Raw genomic sequence first — 22746 nt, 5'->3', positions numbered from 1 at the left:
GAACACTAAAGGGACTAAACACTAAAGGGACTGAACACTAAAGGGACTAAACACTAAAGGGACTGAACACTAAAGGGACTAAACACTCAAGGGACTGAACACTAAAGGGACTAAACACTAAAGGGACTGAACACTAAAGGGACTAAAAGGGACTGAACACTAAAGGGACTGAACACTAAAGGGACTGAACACTAAAGGGACTGAACACTAAAGGGACTGAACACTAAAGGGACTGAACACTAAAGGGACTGAACACTAAAGGGACTAAACACTAAAGGGACTGAACACTAAAGGGACTGAACACTAAAGGGACTGAACACTAAAGGGACTGAACACTAAAGGGACTGAACACTAAAGGGACTGAACACTAAAGGGACTGAACACTAAAGGGACTGAACACTCAAGGGACTGAACACTCAAGGGACTGAACACTAAAGGGACTAAACACTAAAGGGACTGAACACTAAAGGGACTGAACACTACAGGGACTGAACACTAAAGGGACTGAACACTCAAGGGACTGAACACTAAAGGGACTAAACACTAAAGGGACTGAACACTAAAGGGACTGAACACTAAAGGGACTGAACACTACAGGGACTAAACACTACAGGGACTAAACACTAAAGGGACTAAACACTAAAGGGACTAAACACTAAAGGGACTAAACACTAAAGGGACTAAACACTAAAGGGACTAAACACTACAGGGACTAAACACTAAAGGGACTGAACACTAAAGGGTCTAAACACTAAAGGGACTGAACACTAAAGGGACTAAACACTCAAGGGACTAAACACTCAAGGGACTGAACACTAAAGGGACTAAACACTAAAGGGACTGAACACTAAAGGGACTAAACACTCAAGGGACTGAACACTAAAGGGACTAAACACTAAAGGGACTGAACACTAAAGGGACTAAACACTCAAGGGACTGAACACTCAAGGGACTGAACACTAAAGGGACTAAACACTAAAGGGACTAAACACTAAAGGGACTGAACACTAAAGGGACTGAACACTAAAGGGACTGAACACTAAAGGACTAAACACTAAAGGGACTAAACACTAAAGGGACTGAACACTAAAGGGACTGAACACTAAAGGGACTAAACACTAAAGGGACTGAACACTAAAGGGACTGAACACTAAAGGGACTGAACACTAAAGGGACTGAACACTAAAGGGACTGAACACTAAAGGGACTAAACACTAAAGGGACTAAACACTAAAGGGACTAAACACTAAAGGGACTAAACACTAAAGGGACTGAACACTAAAGGGACTAAACACTAAAGGGACTAAACACTAAAGGGACTGAACACTAAAGGGACTAAACACTAAAGGGACTGAACACTAAAGGGACTGAACACTAAAGGGACTGAACACTAAAGGGACTGAACACTAAAGGGACTGAACACTAAAGGGACTGAACACTAAAGGGACTAAACACTAAAGGGACTAAACACTAAAGGGACTAAACACTAAAGGGACTAAACACTAAAGGGACTGAACACTAAAGGGACTGAACACTAAAGGGACTGAACACTAAAGGGACTAAACACTCAAGGGACTGAACACTAAAGGGACTGAACACTAAAGGGACTGAACACTACAGGGACTAAACACTAAAGGGACTGAACACTACAGGGACTGAACACTAAAGGGACTGAACACTCAAGGGACTGAACACTAAAGGGACTAAACACTAAAGGGACTGAACACTAAAGGGACTGAACACTAAAGGGACTGAACACTAAAGGGACTAAACACTAAAGGGACTAAACACTAAAGGGACTGAACACTAAAGGGACTGAACACTAAAGGGACTAAACACTAAAGGGACTAAACACTAAAGGGACTGAACACTAAAGGGACTGAACACTACAGGGACTAAACACTAAAGGGACTGAACACTAAAGGGACTAAACACTAAAGGGACTAAAACACTAAAGGGACTAAACACTAAAGGGACTAAACACTAAAGGGACTAAACACTAAAGGGACTGAACACTACAGGGACTGAACACTAAAGGGACTAAACACTAAAGGGACTAAACACTAAAGGGACTGAACACTAAAGGGACTGAACACTACAGGGACTGAACACTACAGGGACTAAACACTAAAGGGACTAAACACTAAAGGGACTAAACACTACAGGGACTAAACACTACAGGGACTAAACACTAAAGGGACTAAACACTACAGGGACTAAACACTACAGGGACTAAACACTACAGGGACTAAACACTAAAGGGACTAAACACTACAGGGACTAAACACTAAAGGGACTAAACACTACAGGGACTAAACACTACAGGGACTAAACACTAAAGGGACTAAACACTACAGGGACTAAACACTAAAGGGACTAAACACTAAAGGGACTAAACACTAAAGGGACTAAACACTACAGGGACTGAACACTAAAGGGACTAAACACTAAAGGGACTAAACACTACAGGGACTAAACACTCAAGGGACTGAACACTCAAGGGACTGAACACTCAAGGGACTAAACACTAAAGGGACTAAACACTAAAGGGACTAAACACTAAAGGGACTAAACACTACAGGGACTAAACACTAAAGGGACTAAACACTAAAGGGACTAAACACTAAAGGGACTAAACACTAAAGGGACTAAACACTACAGGGACTAAACACTACAGGGACTAAACACTAAAGGGACTAAACACTAAAGGGACTGAACACTACAGGGACTGAACACTAAAGGGACTGAACACTAAAGGGACTGAACACTAAAGGGACTGAACACTAAAGGGACTGAACACTAAAGGGACTGAACACTAAAGGGACTAAACACTAAAGGGACTGAACACTAAAGGGACTGAACACTAAAGGGACTAAACACAAGATTGTTACAAATTCAGCAATTAAAGTATTTTCTCAAAACAATACTAGAATTGTCAACACGAGCTATGAGATAATACGGGCTTGAAGACAAACGCGAAGCGTTTGTCTGTACAAGCCCTCTTACGGTTTGTACGTGTATGCAAGGGACTACTTCTTTTTTGCCGGAGTGATAGGCATTAAAAAATTTGGGCACCACTGAACCGTGAAAATGAGAACCAGAAAAGCTTGTCATACATTGTTCATATAAAGCGCGTGCATGCCGGCAAGCAAATTGTACATGTTTAGGGCGGGGTTTGACCTCCGTTAACCAATGAAAATCAATACGGAAATACCCGAGGTACATGTACAATCCACCTTCGGCACTTCCATAAAAGGAGTGGATAACACTTATAATGAATACACGTCTAAAGAGTACTTCTTTTGACCGGAAATTATATTTCATAACTCTGCAATAATAATACAAAACGAACAGAGTTTGTCATAACAATTGTGTTTTTATACCCCACATCTTAGAAAATACCGTTTAAACTGGATATCTAAATAATTAAGTTAAATGTATTTATGCGCATATTACGACAGCTGATGTAAACAATGATTTGCATATAGGCCATTGCAGGTGCGCGTGACGTCTTCCTTCAATGTGTCTATTATATAGAAACTTTCATCATGATGCAATAACACGGATTTAACGTTGCTTTCACGGTAAGTTGTACTAAGAATTATACTTGTTATTGTAAATTCAATCGTTTATACGTTGCTTTTTGGACACCATAATGACATAACGTTGGTTTTTACGGATAATGAACAAGCTAAGCTGATGCAATCGGTATCCAGATATGACCTTCAGGTCATAATTTATGACTTATCACTATACATGCCAAACTAACTGTTAACTGTGCGATTGTGTACTTCGTTTATTGTATTGTAAAATTAAAGTAATGAATAAAAATGTTAAAACTTAAGTAGTGAAAACTAAATCTAAAAAAAAAAACATTCCTTTTTCATTAAAAATCATTGTGCATGCTTACAGTATGGTAAACCTGAGAAGAAAAGTGAGCCTGGTGTGTGGCTCAGACTCACGACCGCAGGAACACTAGCACGGCGCTCTTGCCAACTGTGTTAAATAGGCAACTGGTTTCAACTCACACAGACTAGACTCGTCCGCCCATTAAAGGGGCTGTCTCACAGATGATAAAATAGCGAAACATAGTTTACAATTTATTTAAGTAGGAGATATTTAATATTTTTCCATTAAAAAAGATTACCAGGTAGAATTCATTCATTATGCGTGATTAGCTAGTGGGTGTCCTGAGATTCGTTACAAAAAAACAACTTTTTTTGGTGCTTATAGATCTGTGACACAGTCCCTTTAACCATTTAGGCCGACATGTAGGCACTTCTGCTCTTTTACTGCTGCCACGATTGTGGGTAACCTGAGTGTAATTATGCCCAGTGAGGTGATTATACACAACACCGCAGCCGGAACTCTATATAGCTACTCAGAGCTATCTTGGCGGCTGGTCCTAACCCAAACACACTTCAACCCAGTTTAAAAATAAAAAATGTTTATTGAATAAAAAAAATTGTCATGGCAGACTGGGGCAGATGACTCACGAATACTTTAAGCGCTAAAGATGTATGAATGAAATTACAGAAAAAAACACTTCAGCACAAATAATGAAATCAAATGTTTAGTAATTCATAATTTGTATTAGAGGGGAGGGTTCGGGAGGGGTTTCCCCTCCCGACAACCATCAAATTTGGCATGTTTGACCTGGTTTCAACAAGCATTATAATGTGAGTATTATAGATTATGAACCCAGGGGAGGTTTCAACATAAAAGGCAGTGTATCATTTTGGCAGAATTACATGATAACACTAGAGCTACAGTGTCTTACTGGTGATTTTTTTTTTACAAAGGCTTTCAGAAGGATATCTTTAGGCAAGATGAAATGTATTGACATGTCATGCTTAAACTGGCACATATTTCCGCACAGAATTTCTAACTTTAAGTTAACCTCTTTTCAAAATTATTCAGCTGAAGGCATGTATAAGCATGCAAGACAGTTTTAGACAAACTCTTTCCTACAAAGTATAAAATGACAGTTAAGTTATTAATTATGTAAATGGGGTGGGTTCAATGTTCAAAGCAATGTTTATAATATATATGCAAAAAGCTACAGAAACATGCTCAGTAGCAAAAAGTTTAAACATAAACCCGGTTAAGTGGCAATGAGCAACATAGCTAAGATTATGTAAACCAAAAACTACCGATCACAGTCTCTGTAAAACTGGAAATTATGACAACATTAAATGTAAGTGCGGGGCGACTTTTTACAGCTTCCACACGGCACTCACAAAACTGCTGTAAATATCAATATATATGCAAAAAGCTACAGAAACATGCTCAGTAGCAAAAAGTTTAAACATAAACCCGGTTTAGTGGCAATGGGCAACATAGCTAATATTAACCTTTATTCTCCTGCATATAATACGAAAATGCGGGGTCATCAGTTCAGCACAAAAACAGTGGCGGTTTTTGCAATATTTTTCAGAAGTTTTTAACATGCTTGTAGGTGTGCAATTTACTCTTCCTAACAGCTGTTTTGACTTGAGATAGAATATGGTAGAGAAATAGTTTCTTCTCAATTTGTTCTTAAAACACAGTCTATATGAATTACTAAAAAAGCAATATAATTCATGTAAAATTAACAAGACATTCACAATGCCAGCTCTAATATAGTAAAGCATAGGCATAGCAAAATTCAAAACATTTTTATTATATATGCTTTGTGGTGATTTATAGACATTTATAAACAATAAAAACAATCTTTCACTGTTTCAAACATATTGATATATTTTTTACTGTCTGAAATTAAAGCCTGAACTCAATTTAAACTGGTATGCCAGAAATGTGTTGATTGAGTATGTTGTATAGGCTAAAAGGGTGTCAATGATTGTATGTTTGAGTAGGTGTTGTGCGGTTATTTATTTTCATTTCTTATTATTTTAAACAGACCCGGGAGGAAACGATGATGAACCAGCCAGACAGCCCGCCCGCCACCCGGCCGAGCTGTACTTGGTGTATGCCAGCATGCCGACATGCTAAAATTTGTTAGCTCTTCAAGATCTTATAATGGAAAATTGTATCCAAACTGAAGTATAAAGTAAGTAAGTTTGGTCATACAAGACCATTGATACTGTTTGTTCAATTCCTAATGAATTTCTTTCATGTTGTTTGTCAATCATTTCTGGTGCGGCTTTGATAATTATTAGGCAAAAAAAAATTGTTTGTTAAGGGTAACCTTCCCAAAATTTCTAGGTAGGGTAGGTAGGGATTTTTTTTATTTTATTTTATTTATTTTTTTCAAAATCTGTCGTAAGTTCAGAGTGTTTTCTTGCACATGGCAGTCTTTCCTACATTACTGTCATTGCCTGACCTTGTTTTATCAAATAAACAAGTATTCTGATTAAAATCTGCATTTATCCGCCCTTCCTAACTCTCTATTCGCTAACGAATATTTTTTTTGCTCAGAAACAGAAAAAAATAGTTTGGAGTCGGCGCATTTTTATAGGTAGGGTCGGGTTAACCGAAACGGACATATTTTTTTTTTAAAGCCTAAATAATATTATTTTCTAATGAAATTGCTGACTTGTATTAGTGTTTGGTCTGTATTGTGCATCTATTCGCACATTTTGTTTGCTCTTTTAAGCAAACATTACATTAATTGCAAATTTTATAAGCCATTAATCAAAACTTACTACACATTTGATGCAGCATGATGTTTTCTTCATGCACCAGTCAATTGTAACCACGCTTACAAACCCTAATTTATTGCTTATTTCAATAGCCAGCCTGGTTGCTGTAGCCACAGAGGAATTTTCAAGGACAAGAACTAGTGCTGGTCAAAATGTGGTCTCGTGTGGTTTTTCATACCGGTTCTCGGCAAGGATTTCCGAGAAAGGAATACCGTCTCCAAGTAAGAAGAAATTCTAAGCATGTCTGGTTTGAATGCTTTCAAAATGCATCTGGGTACTCAATAAGATGAGATTAACCTTTGAGTTGTTAATAACTGATTGCAAAATGTCCAAAAGACTATATATTTCATAAAATTGTCCTGGAAATCCTTGAATTCATGAACTTTTCTGCATATTTATCACATTTATGATTCATAAAAGATTGTGTATGCCTCAAATGAGTGTTCACAGGCCTTTTTCAAAATTTAACAGTAGTGGCAGATAGTTTTATTAGTGTAAAACATTGCTTTTGTGTCTTGCTTGCAGATCATGATGTGCCAATAAGCTCCAGTTAGCTGCGGCTGTTAGTCATTTCTGTAGTACTTGTTTATGTGTAAATGATTCCAAAGAGTGAGATTTATAGCAAATCAGGTGTAAATAAGCAACTTACAGACAATGGTGAAGTGCTGTACTCTGAATTAATAATGCCAAATCTAGCCTTCAAAACAGATACTTAAAGTATTTTTTTTTAAATGGGCATAATAATGCTATCTCTGCATTTTCTACATCATGTAGCCACCTCATACATGAAAACACTAGCAGTTGTCATGAATCTTTCAGTTTTGCCTTTTGGTGTTTTTTTGCCATTTCCTTTGTTGCGCCATTTGTCCCAGAAGCAAACAATTTGGCATATAGTGGTGTTTAGACTGTCTATTAACACATGATCACTAAATTTCTTTTGTTAAACTGAACAGTTCTGTTACCTTTGTATATAAGTGGACCAGAAAAGCAAAATTTTGACAAGTTGAAGCATTTCAGTTTGGCTCTTTGTCTTTTTTATATAAAACACTAAGCCGATGAAATGGAAAAACCTTATTTTGCTTAGAAAAAAACCTTAAAAGAGTAGGCAGGCCATTTTTTGTGGGCTGTTCTATAGACACTATTGAAAGCTACAAGGAAAACTTTACTTGGTCAAATTACTCCAATGCATAAGGAAATAATGGCTCTTCAAAGGTTTGCAGCTTACCATTTGTGGGAAATGGCTGTTTCCGCTTTTTTATGAAAATACCACAGGTGCTAATACTTGTCTCATTCATTAAGTGTTTAAAATATAATTGATTAACTTTAAGTATGTGTTGCATATAGCCTGAAGTTGAACTATAGGAGTTTTGAAGTATGTTTCTGAAAAAATGTTGCTTCAATAGGCTCAAGACCACAGTTATCTGCCCCCCGTTGACCAAGATCCGGATGTGAATACAGAAAAAAGAGTGCTTGTGTTCAAGTATCAATATTTTATTAAAGTTGAATGAAAGAGAAGAAACAGGTGACATAGAGCTTAACATAATTTGACACTGTATTGCAAAAACTGATAGTTTTCAGTGTAAAAATTAGAAAAATCATTGCCTGTGGAACTATGAAAATTGCCTACATGTATTAAAATGTATTGTGAATCTGGTTACAACCGGTGTTTGCCTTATTTCTAAACGACATTTCCGAAAAAATGACAGCTAATGTAAACAAACAATAATTACAGAATGAATTGATTAAACTTGAAAGTTGTGTTATGGTAAAAATCTTATATATATATATATATATATATATATATATATATGTATATAAATGTAACTGCAGGGCTTCCGTTAAAGGAAGTTTGGAAGTATATTACTCCCTAGAAATGGGTTAAAACTTCCAAAATTGATTCTTTGGAAGTACAAAAACTTCCATAAATTTGAAGAAAACTTCCGAAGTTGGAAGTTCAAAATATGAAACCTTTTTGTCAATATTACTTTTATGGTCACAATTTCAATCAGTTTAACTATTTTAAGTAAAATTAATTATTATAATACATAAGTCTGTGAATTTGGCAAGTTAAAGTTGCAAATTATTTGATTTTTATTATATACTTTTTGAAAAATAATTGAAAAAGATATTGTATGCGGGAGACTTAAACTTCCACATTTCAGTATAAAACTTCCAAAATTGATTGACAGGAAGTTCATACTTCTAGTGTCAAATTATTAATGGAAGCCCTGGTAACTGTGTTCAGTATAATAAAATAAATATTGCATGGCTTCCAGTGTGACAGTACATATTGTCAACATTCGGGTAAATACTGTACTGTCACACTGGAAGCCATGCAATATTTATATAATGTCGTATTTTGGGATATTACTCAGAACAAAAACATCAAGAAGACTTTATATCAAAGTAATAGCAATGTTTTTGTCATAGTTTAGCGATAGAGTTTCTATCCTATTTTTATCAGAAATTAAACAGCTTTCTATATAATTTCTTTTTATGACATGTGTGATACCTGTTTTTTTCCATTTATTGTGATATCTGATGTTAAAGCTGCACTCTCACAGATTAACGTTTTGACAACTTTTTTATTTTTTGTCTTTGAACGAACAAGTTTTTGCTTAAATATCTGCAAACCAATGATAAAAGACTTCTGACAAAAGATCAGATCGCAGCTTTTCATACTTCCGTCTCAAAAACAATGTTTGATAGATTTTTATTAAACCGTTAGTAACGGTTTAAGTCATAAAACATTTAATTTGGAATGGAAATATGAAAATCTGCGATCTGATCTTTTGTCAGCAGTCTTTCATCACTGGTAAGCAGATATTTACAAAAAAAAAAATCTAATTCCAAGACAAAGAATAAAAAAAGTTGTCAAAACAGTAAATCTGTGAGAGTGCAGCTTTAAGTAACAGCAAAACTTTTATGCGTTTTGATATTGTCCTCCATAAAGTGTGTGCAGAAATGACAACCTCAAATTAGTGGATTTTTCTTTATTTTATATCAATGCTTTAAAGGAAAACAATCAAAAGCAAAAAGTACTTGCTTTAGTTCATGTACAAACAGGAAAGTTATTAACAACTTCTAAACTTGACAAACATGTACATTACACCGCTTAATTAAGACCATGTAGTTACTTTCAATCCATTCTTTTTCAATAGATTATCAGTTATTCTTAGTATAAGCCTTAAATATATTTTAGCATTAACTTATTAATTCACTTATGTTGCCCTCCACATTCAAATGATAAAACATTTGAAACTTGTAAGGCTCACTTATGTTTTCATTTTCAATTTAAAAAAAAATCCATACATTTTTTCTGTTACTTTTTTTATATATTTATTTTCTAATTACAGACTTATTCTTCAATTATACTTACTATAAACAAAACACTTGTGATGGAAATATATTGCAGATATTGAAATGTGCTTTAAAAATATACTAGTTTTTGAAAATGGAAGTAAACTCCTTAAATCTTTTGGTTTGAAAAAATGAAGTTTTAATAAAAGCTGAGTAATGTTCTTAAGTTTGACCTCAATGGGCAATTTATTGCATTCATATTTTTCCTTAACTATTATTTTATTTTTATTTTTTCTGTGTAAACAATATATTTTTTTTAAATGTGATAATGCTGTTGACATGTGATATTAAAAAGAATTGTTTTATTTACTGTTAATCAGGGATTATACTCATGCATTTGGTCAAAGGAATATTTTACTGATGTTGCCGTTAAATCGACAATTCATATTTTATGAAATGGATAGTGTTGAAGTTATTAATCTTCAAATATGAGTATTGAATGTCATTGTTACAAGAATATGATAAATCACCTTAGTGCAATAACTCAATAACTGCATATAGATATAGAAGCAGATATTGAGTTCTTGCACTAAGGTGACCATATACTCATCTTTTACTTTTTTAAAAAATGTCTTCAGTATCAGCTGAATGCTCATGTTTTATCCTCATTATACTTATATGCTACCTAGTTCTTGTTTATAATAATTAATAATTTGTCTACTGCAACATAACTGTATGAATATCACATGACTCATTTACAATGGCCATGTGCATATTTATCTCATATTTTATAGCTTTAGTTTATAACTTGACGATAGTGTATCTATGTAAATTAAGGACTCATAAATAAACTGTGAAATACTTACTGCTTGCTTTATGGAAGGTGTGAAAGACCAATACTTATAAGGATTTACATCTGGTAATAGGAACGATTTCCTTCACACTACTTAGCCGATTTCTTTCAATATGGTCTTAATTACTAATCAAAATACTGAGAGATCATGCAAAGTATGTGGCAAGGAAGATGGCGAACAATAGAGATATGCCTGTATTATCATACTAGTGTTCATTAAATCATGGACAAATAATGGTCTGTATCTTTTACTTCTTCAAAAAAAATGGTTTTCTGGTAACTGGAGTGTAGACCTGATATCAAAATAATTATACAGCTGAAAAGCACATTCAAAAAAGCCTCTTCGTCCTTGCCATATGAATATTCATAAATCAAGGCTCTTTAAAGAACATGTACTGAAAAGTTTTTCGACTTGTCTATATAAAACAGCTTGTTGTTCTTGATGGCCCGAGAGGCCGAAAATGCCGGCCGCCATGTATTGTAGAACACGTGTTTCATAAAAAGAACTACGATTCCGGCAATTTCCGATTTTACTCCTAGTATGTTTCAATTAGTCATTAAGTAAACTTAAAGTGTCCGGCAATAACACTTCAAGCCCGTAGAGGCAGCGCCTTAGTTCATATTACATTACTTTACATGATCAAAATGATATTTTGTCACTGGCTCAGTTTACCAGTCTAAAAATAGCGCATCATTTCCTAGTTTATAGTGTATATATTTAGAATGTGAATGTCATGTGAGAAGTGCAGATACATATACTAACACTATTTTTAAAGTGGGTTTAATAAGTGGTAGACAAACCCAATAAATTTTCGAATTGGAAAAATACCCAAAACCTTTGAAAAGTACATGTGCACAGTAAGCGTTGTCATACATCAATATATAAGATTCAATGTGTTGTACGCAACATATCAATTTTACACAGGGTGTGTCTGAAAATGAATTAACATTCTGAATTTTTATCTTTTAACAAATATTACACTTTTTGTCTTTTAAAAATTATTACATTTTTTGTTCTAACAAATATTACACTTTTTGTCTTTAAATAAATATTACATATTTTTGTTCTTTAAACAAATATGACACTTTTTGTCTTTCAACAAATATTACATTTTTTTGTTCTTTAAACAAACATCACACTTTCTGTTCTTTAATATACATAACACTTTTTGTTCACTTTTTGTTCTTAAACAAACTTAACACTTTCTTTATTGCTGTGAGGAACATTATGCTGTTAAAACTGATTATTGTTTGCTTGCAGGGAAATGCTGATCCATATCAATGCAGTCATACAGAGGTTTTTTCTCAGCGCTATATTCTTCTTCCTTCTCTCTGTGGCCGATAGAACATTTAAACAGGTAGTTTGACACAAGTATATTCAAACTGTTAAAAATTGCAGCTGTCACCAAAATTTATCATAGAAGATTAATCAAATGTTAACATATTGCATAATTATTTTTGTGTATTTCAGTCTAGATGTTAAATAATCCAGCTGTCACAAAAATATGTCATGGTCGATTATTTAAATATTTCTGTATTTCTCTATAATTTATTTGCATTTTATTCAAATTGTTAGAAATTCCAGCTTTCACCAAAATAAATCATTAATCAAATATTTCTGCATCCTCTATAATTTATACACATTTTAATCAAACTGTTAAAAAATCCAGCTTTTACGAAAATAATCCATGGTCGATTTATCAAATGATAATATATTCCCCTTTATAAATCATGCACTTTATTGAAACTGTTGGAACATACAGTTGTTACAAAAAAAATAAACCAATGTCAATAAATCCAACATTGATGTATTTCTCTATACAGTCGAAACCCTTTGGCTCAATATCCCACAGGCCGTAAAAAAAATTTAAGCCACCCAAATATCAGCCAAGTGGGAACGCGTTCATTGTTAAAAACGATTTGGTACTTTACACCAAGCTCCAGCCAACGAGGAAATCGAGCGAAGCAAAGGAGCCAAGGGGTTTCCACTGTTTATGTATTTCATTCAAACTGTTGAAAAATCCAGCTGTCCCTAAAAAAAACATGGCCAACAAATCAAATATTAATGTATTTCTCTTTTTAAGTTTTATTTTGGGAATTTCTTTGATAAATCACTTCTTTCCTGTACAGATCTTTAAATCCTATATCTATTTATAAACAATGTTTCATTTGAGATGACTTTTGTTTCTGTCCGTAAAAATGTATAGTCTTCCTTGTCATTCCAGAGACTGTTATACGCCAAGCATTTCTGTTACCTGACGTCCTCTAGACGAGCCCGGAAGTTTGACTTACCCCACCTTCGTCTCAACAAAGTGCGGAATATCCGTACATGGCTGTCGCTAAGATCATATTTGAAGGTTTGTGTCACTTTAATTAATTTCTTGTGTAAATATTATAATAAATTTTATCTATTTATTTTTTTTACTAATAACCCAAGAAAAGAAAAGTTTGCCCTTATATACAAAATAAGAATGTTCCAGATTATACTACAAAAATCATCAAGAATATTCTCTCAAATTCTATAAGAATCATGTTGTTTAAAAACATCTATACATGGACGGAAGGGTGCTATTAAACACGGACAGGGTTCACCACCCTTCCATAACTCTTTAGCTTAAACTCTAAAGTGGCATTGCAAATTTTAAACATTGCAAAAAAAATTGGCCAAGAAACAAAAAAAACGCTATACAAATTTAAATATGTAATACTGAATTATCTCCCCTTTCTTACAGAGGCGCGGTCCCCAGAGGTCAGTAGATGTTATCGTGTCCTCGGCCTTCATGTTAACACTCAGCATGCTCATCCTGATGTGCCTACAGGTGAGTCTCATGTAGATTGTCTTGTAAATTGCTGATGTTTATAGAGTTGGCAGTTTGCTGTCTTAAGAAAATTAGCTTCATATTACTTATTCACATTGCACTGGAAAATTGTACTTAAAATTAAAATACAGTGTGTGTTTTTATTACTTTTTTTACACTTTCCTGAACTAGTCAATGAGGAACTACTTTTTATACTACATGGCGCTGTATGTTTGCTTACTCATGTATGCAACTTTGAGTTTAAAGAGTTTTGAGTTTGGCATACATGTAGGCAATATTATTACTCAGTATTCTGAAAGAGGCAGACGCCTTCCCCAACTTTTTAGTCAACTACTTATACTGTGATTAGATATGGTTTTATACCCATTCTAGTTCATTACCTTGGGCCTGAGGATATTGTATTAAGATTTGGAGAATTCTAGTTCAGATATTCTAACCAGGACTGTTTCAGCTTCTTAGAGAGGCACACACCTCCCTGAATGATCTGGGAACTACTTTTATTGACCAGGGTTCTTGGTGTATACCTACTCTTGAACGTTAGGATTCTAGTGCTAAGTAGGGTAGATTTTTTAATCACTGATAATTTATAATATTTTTCCAGCTTCTAGAAAAGGCTGGCACCTACCACAATTTCTTAGTCAACTGGGAGCTACTTTAATGGTGCATGGCACTTGGTGTATACATACTCTGGTGCATAACATTGGCTGTACTCTTATTTTCAAGTATTAAGTTTAAAAAAAGAGATTATATTTTTAACTATTTTCATATTACAGCTTCTACCAGAGTCCTACCTGAATTTCTTAGTCAACTCAGAACTACTTTTTTGGTGTTTACATACTCTGGTACTGTTCTTATATCTTTAAGTCTTACATTTAAAAACATAGATTTAATTTCTAATTATTTCCATATAACAGCTTTTAAGAGAGGCAGACACCTACCTGAATTTCTTAGTCAACTGGGAACTACTTTTATGGTGCATGGCGCTGGGTGTATACCTACTCCGGTTCATGACCCTGGGCCTCAGGATCAACAAGAAGTACCGGAACTTGTCCGTACTGATCACGGAGCAGATCAACCTGTACCTGCAGATGGAGCAGAAGCCACACAAGAAGGAAGAGCTCATGGTGGCCAACAATGTCCTCAAACTGGCTGAAAGCCTGCTCAAGGTTGGGATGGCACTAGTTTTTTAAGCCTGTCTGATTTTCAAAGAAAAAGAGTTGATATATTATCATAGCTTTGGTGTATCTGTCATCATCATCGTCCTTGGTGTTATGCAAAACCTTTATACTTGGCCATAACTCAGAAACTATTGAAGATATTAAATACGAAACTTGGTGTACATGTTGCCAAAAGACAATGTGCACAAGTATAGAAGGAGTCTTAACTCGGGTTTTAATCATTGTTGAATTATGCTCCTTTTTAGATTGAAGCACACCAGATGAGTAGTGGTGTTTGCTCTTTGACGCTCTTGTATGCTTCATTTAAAATGAAAGATTTTCATGCTATATTTCTGCTTGTATATTTCCAAAGATTCAGCTTTTAATGACTTTATGACCGTGATGAGTATTAAGAATAAAACACTGAGACATTTATTGTGTGGAAAATTTAACATGGCAATATAAATGCTTTCACAGTTCACATTGAGAGAATGGTGTATTTTGTATGAGTTTGAATTTGTTCCTAATTCACATGTATAAATATTCAGACTACATGTAGGTGAGAATCCTCAATGGCTGTTACTTCTACTTGAACTTACACAAAGCTTGTTGTCACTTAACCATTCAAATGTCCAATAGAGGGATTAAAATGTCGTAAACAAATAATAGTGCATGGTTTTATAATCCATTGGATTACATTGACCACCTCTGACAAACTACGTCTGACAATTGATGAGGCGATGTCAAGCTTCCATTCGTTTCATTCATTCCAAGTGTTTGCTTCTCTTTATCATTAAATGAGCCGCATCGCGCGATTTTGGGCCTTCGGACATAATTATTACAAATGAAATAATCATAAATAAAAAATGCTAAAAATAATGATTTTTTCTATGTAAATCAATTTCTTCCAAACTTCTTTCTATTTAAGGTTTGTCATTGGTGCATCATTTTCTCGATAATTTATGACCATTGGTTTACTCATGTTTCCATAGCAACCTTAAATTTCGTCCTGACATATTTTGACTGGATTGATAGTCTGTGTTTAAAATGGCCAAATGTATTAAAAATACAAAAATGATTCATTATTTTTATCTTAATTTATGTTCCTTAAAGATTCTGTGATAAGATATTGATACAATAATTTTGCACGTCATTTGAATAATGTACTTTCGTTACAACGTCATTTGAATGACGTCAACTTTAGTATTCAAAATGCGCAATACATGATCTCACTTGTAAACACGTAACTTACGCAATTTAAGTGATATCATCATGAAAATTTCAGAATATCTTTCTGAAATTACATGGCATTCAAATACCTCAAAACATTGTAATAGCAAAAAAATGTCTGAAGGCCCAAAATCGCGCGACGCCGCTCAAATGTGATTAATCATTGTTTTCCATTCTTCTCCAGGAGTTGGAGAGCCCATTCAAGATCTCCGGAATATCTGCCAACCCGCTTTTCCTGAACGTAACCAAAGTCGTTGTCCTATCTGCCTTCTCCGCTGTTCTTACTGAGCTCCTGGGATTTAAGCTGAAACTCTACAAGATCAAGTTAAGAGCTTAACTGCGTTGGGATTATTCTTAAAGATTCCCTGAACGTGACCACATGTTGTTGTCCTTGCTGCGTTTTCTGCAGTGCTAACACGGCTTCGGGATTCAAGCTCCATTTCCAAATTATTAAGCTTAGAGCTTTAACAAGTGCTGGAATGGAGTTTAGAGCTTAAACTACAGATGGTTTGAAGCTTAGAGCTTAAACCATACCAAGTTAAAACAAAAGTTGTTGTTGAGCTTAAAGCTGTAAATGAAACGAAACTAAGTCATAACGCTACTGGTATATGACAGAATTAGGCCAATATAGAGCCACAATTATGAATAAATCTAAGGAAAATAACAGCAGGTACAGGGGAGCTTAGAGCTTAAGATATTGTATGGTTTTGATGAAGTGTTATAAGATAAGACTGGGATTTTTCAATTACGATGTTGGGAGTAGAGCTTAAATGAATGAACTTGCACTAGTTCAGTTAAGCTAATGTTTATCTGAGAAGTTCAGTTATAAAGAATCATGACAAGATCATGTTTAGAGCTTAAACTGCAGTCAGGATAGACCTTATCTGACAGGAAGACAGCGCTAATGTTTGAAACCCATTCATGTAGATTCGTGGTTCGTGTTTGTGTTTATACAGATATTTTGTGTTTTACTTCGTTGACAATCATGACTTGATCGATTTTTAAAAAAAAAACAATTTATCTGTCTTCATGTAGATAATGATTTTGTTATATACATGCATTTATTGTCCACCATTTGTTTTGGTGAATTATCATACAAAATACATTTAAAGTGGAACCCTGTTGGCTCGAACTCCCAGGGATCAGCAAATATACCTCTAGCCTTGGGAAATTTGAGCCAAGCGGGATTCTCTACATTCGATGGAAACAAATCAGTCCTTGACTTCCAGGTCTAACCAACAAGGAAATCGAGCAATGCGAGTTTGAGTGAACGGGGTTCGGCTGTAGTTAAATGAACATTGAATGTATTTATCCATTCTATTTTACTTCAACCAATTGTATAAAAAAAACTTGTTAACTCTTTAGTGTGGTTAGTTTATAGCCAAAATGTTTGTGATTGGTCAATATTATCTGATAATGACTACCGACCAGTGAAATCGTTTTAATGTTTAAATTAGCCAAAATATAACCGGTGGACAATGGATTTAAGTTTTTTTTACAATTGGATGATGTTTGTTGTTAAATATTGTATTTGAGTTTATATGTCAATTAATGTGATTAACTCCTTACTACATGTATATTTTATTTGAGTCTTTCCCGATAGTTACTGTTCGTTTTGAATGTTTAAAATATTGAAATGCTGACTTTGCCGCGCATCATGATAATGTTCACGAATAAGGGCCAGTACAGTTACTGTTGTTATATAAGCCACATTAATGTTTTATTTCAAAAATGGAATTCCTTGTAAATGACTTTTACAGTGTACCGGTCGATTGTTCAATTTCAAGAGCGTTAAAATTCATTAAAAAAACATGAAAGTCTATCCAGTTCTGAATATAAACAATAGTGAATTATTAATATACTACAGCGAATTGTTTAAAAATGGTAATTATTTGTTGGTTTAGTAAAAGTTTTTTGATTGGTCAATATTGATAATAAAAAAATACTGTTAACCAATCAAATTGCTTTTTGTGTGCAAACTACCAGTATTCAAAGGACCTGAGGAAAACATATCCAGTTTTATTCAATAGGCTGCATATGTTAACTGATGATATGAAGGAATAACATCGCAATTATTAAACATTGGAAATTGTACTTGTTCTTAAAAAAATCCATAAAAAAACTTAGCAAAATTGAATTATTCTACAGTGATTAAAATTATGTATGTTCATTGAATTGCCAATTGTTTATTTGCAGTTTACATAGGTCATATAATGACCCATATTTTATAACATAGATATGTAATTTTTATGTATTTTATGTTATTTCGAAGACCGGTATTAAAATATGTGTTTCTTTGTTCTTTGACAATTAATTCGAGAATTGAATTTTGTTGTTATATCCGGTCAATATTTGTAAATAGTTTTATGTTGCATTTCCATGCCTTTTGGTGTAAAATATAATTATATATTGAGAGCCGTAAGCATATGATTGTAATCAGTCGCTCATGTTTAAAAAATAACAACATTTATGACATTGTATTAGAATTACATATTTTCTTTCATCATTTATTGGATGTACGTTATAATTGTTTGTCAAGTTGTTTTTTGGTGGATATTGCGATGTAGTTAAAAGATGTCACTTGTATTTAATATAATTATATGTTTATTACTATTGATTGCTGCTTTTATTTTGGGTGAAATATTAAAGAATACATCTTTTGGGAAATTCAAAACTGATTTTTAGCTAGTCTGTGTTTCAGAGAAAACAGGTAGTGGGATTGTTATTACCTTTGGTATTGCTGCCATTGGCATCATCATCGGGCAAAAACGTTAACCCTGGCCATAACTCAAAAACAATTCAAACCATTCAAATGAAACTTGGTACACTTGCCAGAGACAGTATATAACTGTATAGCAGGGCACATTACTCTGTCTTTTAACATTGTTGAGTTATTCCCATTGTCAACTGAAGGAAAAAAATAATAGACAACTGTTGGCTTTTGTGGCCATCTTGTCTGCTATGATAGATAACATAAATTGTAATGCAGAACCCTAATAATAATTCATATCAACATGTTGTCATTAAAGATATTAAATTCCTGCATAACTTGTTAAAAAATAAATTGTTTGGAAGAAAAGCCTCACAAATATAAATGAATCTACGGTAGTGACCTATATCTTGATCTCAGTATTGATGAATGATAGCGAGAATGTTCTAAGTGACGTTAATAATAGAAGCACTTAGAAGTTTTTCGCTTCCATTCCTCCATATATGTTTCTGTGAATTGCCAATGAGGTGCAATATTATAAGTTATGGGTTAAGTAGGTGACCCGATATGGGATATATGATGGGGCAAAGGAAACCATATTAGGTGAGAACGGAGCTAGAATCCTGAATATGGTTTCCTGTGCCCCGTATATCCCACATAGGGTCACCTACTAACCTTGTAAGGTATGTATCATGTTGATAACCTGTTTGAATTAGTCAATTAATGTGAAATGTTTCATTTATTTACCAGAATCAGAAAAAAGATGAATTTTTTGTAGGATAAAAAGATTGGTGACCCAATATGGAATGATATGGGGGCCCAGCTTGACCTGTTCTGGACCAATGGCCTTGCCTCATTCATGTTGGAGGCTTGATATAGCCATATTTTAGATAGTATAGTAATATGACACCATTTCTGGTTTTAATTATTTCATGCAAATGTAAGTTTGTTTATGTGCCGATTGTTAAGAACTTTGTTAAAGTTAACAACATGATTAACGACAGTTAGTTGTTAACTTTGAAACATGAAATAGTTGATAATATGCTCATATATTTAAATAAAACAAGTTCAGCTGACACAGCTGTCTCAGAGCTTGTTACAAAAACTGCAGATCTCAAGTGTGTCCGTTAAACTTCCAGAGCAGTAAAAAAATGAAAGTTAACAACGATTATGTTAACAATGTTGTTAATTTAAACAAAGTTTTTGAACAATCTGCCCAATGTGTCATAAAGTGTTCATCTGGTTTCAGACCCAGTCATGAATTATCTTTTGCCTGGCTGGAATTTCCTGTGCTAAAAGTTTTGCGGCAAACCAGTGCAAATGATTTCTGTTCTTATTTGGATTTATTGTATTGTTTGGTGTTGATATTGTAATATCATTATATTTTTAGTAAAACAATACAAATATTGTACAGTGTAATATTTTTCTTTGTTAAAACTTGTATTAAATATTAAAGACCTAACATTTGTTTTATTGTCAGTAGCTGTATTAATTCAAAATGTCATATGTTTTCTGTATTTACAATTTATGTAAAGGTTATTTTGTCTCATTTGTAAACTGTATACATTTCAAATTGATTGATCAGAAATTCATTACTTTAACAAATGTCTGAATGATAATGCATTTGTGTGTTATGAAACATTTTCAATATAGATTTGATGCATTTGATCATAAATATTTTAATAATTTATAATGGTACATATGACAGATTATGGATTTTTTTCAGTTTGTCAAACAGATGTCTTCTTTTTTCATATACCAGTATTAACTCAGTTGTCTGGAGATTTCAGATGATTTTCATCGACGTTTATGGAGGATAATTGTTCGTTTCAGTGTAAGATGGCAACATATTTCACGAGAGGCATAGTAATAAGTGACATATTTACTTTGATGCTCAAGGATATAAAATGATGGATAACTGTATCTTTTTTCTCAGAAAAGCGTGCAAATATCATTTCGAAAATGACGTTGTTGAAATTGTTTTCCAGTCCTAAGGGCATTAAACTTTGACTTTGGTAAAAATATTGAAATAGTGACAAATATCAAATTATTATAAGTTAAAAATATCATTTGTATTTCACTGTTAATCTCCAGAAAGCATATTTTAAAATATATTCCTGAGAAAAATCATTGTCCATCATTTGCTTATATGTATTTTGTCGTTATAACATTGCAAATCATTATTACTGCTATATTTTATAAAGGTTTTCATTTTTAAACATTCATAATGGACATAAAACAAAATGGTTCCATCTTTTTTTAGTGCAAGATTTTGCTTCACTCTCTGCATTAAATCATTTAATATGTCAAGTTCTTAAAGTTTCTTGTATTTTGGCTTCTTTCCATTTCGGTCCTTGTGTTTATTTTGTAATCCATCTTTTGTGCAGACGGATTAGTTATTTTTGGTTTGATTGTTTATTTTGTTATTTTTGGTTGGTTTGTTTATTTTGTAATCCATCTTTTGTGCAGATGGATTGTCAATTTTTGTTTGTATTTTAGTACACTTCATATTCTGTTGTATTTGTATATTAGTAATGTAATTTGATGTGATTTGTTTGGTTTTAAACACCTGATTTTAGCTCACCCGAGTATGGAGCTTGAAAATGTTTATAAGCTGTGTTTTTCTTCACATATCTCAGATGAGCGATTCAGAGTCATCATGGCCCTCTTGTTTGGATTCAGGGTCATCATGGCCCTCTTTTTAGATTCAGTGTCATCATGGCCATCTTGTTTGGATTCAAGTCAGTAATTAATGCTAGGGATATGTAACATCAAGATGTACCGTTAATGTCCTAATGAATTTGCATGCCCTAATAAATTGCAGGGGATCTCTTCGAGGATCAATTTTTGAAATTTTGAGACTTGAACAATGCTTGCCTTAGCTGTGAACTTTGAAAAAAATTCAACTGTTTCCTATGAAAATCATTGCTTCTCCATCACTTAATTAAATCTATGAGATAGACCCCTTAAGCGAGAAAATATTTCACTGTTATTTCATTATGATAAACAAAAAAGAAACACGATTCGAACACATTTTGAAAAACTTGTCGCCAACACAGAGTAGTTTTTTGTTTGGGTAATTTAAGCAGGGTGAATGTATTGCTTTAACATAAATTATAATACGCACAACTTTGTATTAAAAGTTATTTATTTGCATCAAATTTTACATTGTTATGAAAATTTATTATGCTATAGTTTATTTTATTTGTGTATTTTTTCACTTGCAAAGGTAATTTCACACACAACAATTAATCAAATGTATACATATACAACCGTCTCCGTGGCCTTGTGGTTAAGGCGTCCGCCTACGGAGCGGGAGGTCGAAGGTTCGAGTCTCACAAGGGGCTTGTTCTGACATGGCCGGTTGCCGACCCAGCAGCTAGTTAAATCTAGGGGTACCGATTGCCTTCCTGCCAGGCGCCTGGCATTTGGGATAAGGAATCGGGGTAAAGATGTTTACGAATGTAGGTGTCTCATAAGCCCAACGGGCTGGCCCTTAACTAAGAGGGGTGACACTATAATAAACAAACACTTTCCTTTACTTTTATACAAATAAATCTCCGCTCATGCTTTTTATTTCCTAAATAATGTTAGAAGTAATATATAGCACAGTGTGTTCGCTGTAATACTGGTATATTCATCATTCTTAAAATGAGATGAATTATAATAAAGGTTGAGTTCATGCGTATTATATTATTGTTAGTCAATGTTATAATGTTGTGAAAAATTAAAGGATTAAATTTTATATTAGTTATTGTCACTTTTTTAGGAAGCAGAAATTTTGTTGGCAATTATTCTGCCAACAAAAGGGGGCATTTTAAAAGTTTACCGTCTGTCTATTTGTTCCTTTTTTATGCGGTAACAGTGTAATGCACATTGCGATTTTAAAACAACTTGGCACAGATAAGTCACACGAAGTCAACCTGTTGTGCGTAAGACCCACATCCCTACCCTGAAAGCAGGCATATTCTATTGATCTGTCTGGAACTTCAAGGGTATTTGTCACTTATAGTGACAGCTGTTGCATGTATAGATC

At 33.8% G+C, this 22746-nt stretch overlaps 1 protein-coding gene across 2 annotated transcripts in view; it reads left to right on the top strand.

Annotated features, from left to right (window-relative positions):
* LOC128205490 (protein PHTF2-like) overlaps positions 1 to 22455 on the top strand; it is a 54532-nt gene extending 32077 nt beyond the window's left edge. For both annotated transcript variants that reach the window (XM_052907180.1, XM_052907178.1), the window contains exons 12-16: positions 12056 to 12152; positions 13020 to 13151; positions 13527 to 13613; positions 14528 to 14779; positions 16185 to 22455. In XM_052907180.1, the coding sequence (XP_052763140.1) occupies positions 12056 to 12152; positions 13020 to 13151; positions 13527 to 13613; positions 14528 to 14779; positions 16185 to 16337 (721 nt within the window). In that variant the 3' untranslated portion in view covers positions 16338 to 22455. The remainder of the gene's footprint in view (positions 1 to 12055; positions 12153 to 13019; positions 13152 to 13526; positions 13614 to 14527; positions 14780 to 16184) is intronic.
* The last annotated feature ends 291 nt before the right edge of the window (positions 22456 to 22746 follow it).

This window comes from Mya arenaria, chromosome 10 (genome assembly GCF_026914265.1).
Source record: "Mya arenaria isolate MELC-2E11 chromosome 10, ASM2691426v1".
Lineage (NCBI taxonomy): Eukaryota > Metazoa > Mollusca > Bivalvia > Myida > Myidae > Mya > Mya arenaria.
This window is presented reverse-complemented; position numbering and strand designations above follow the sequence as displayed.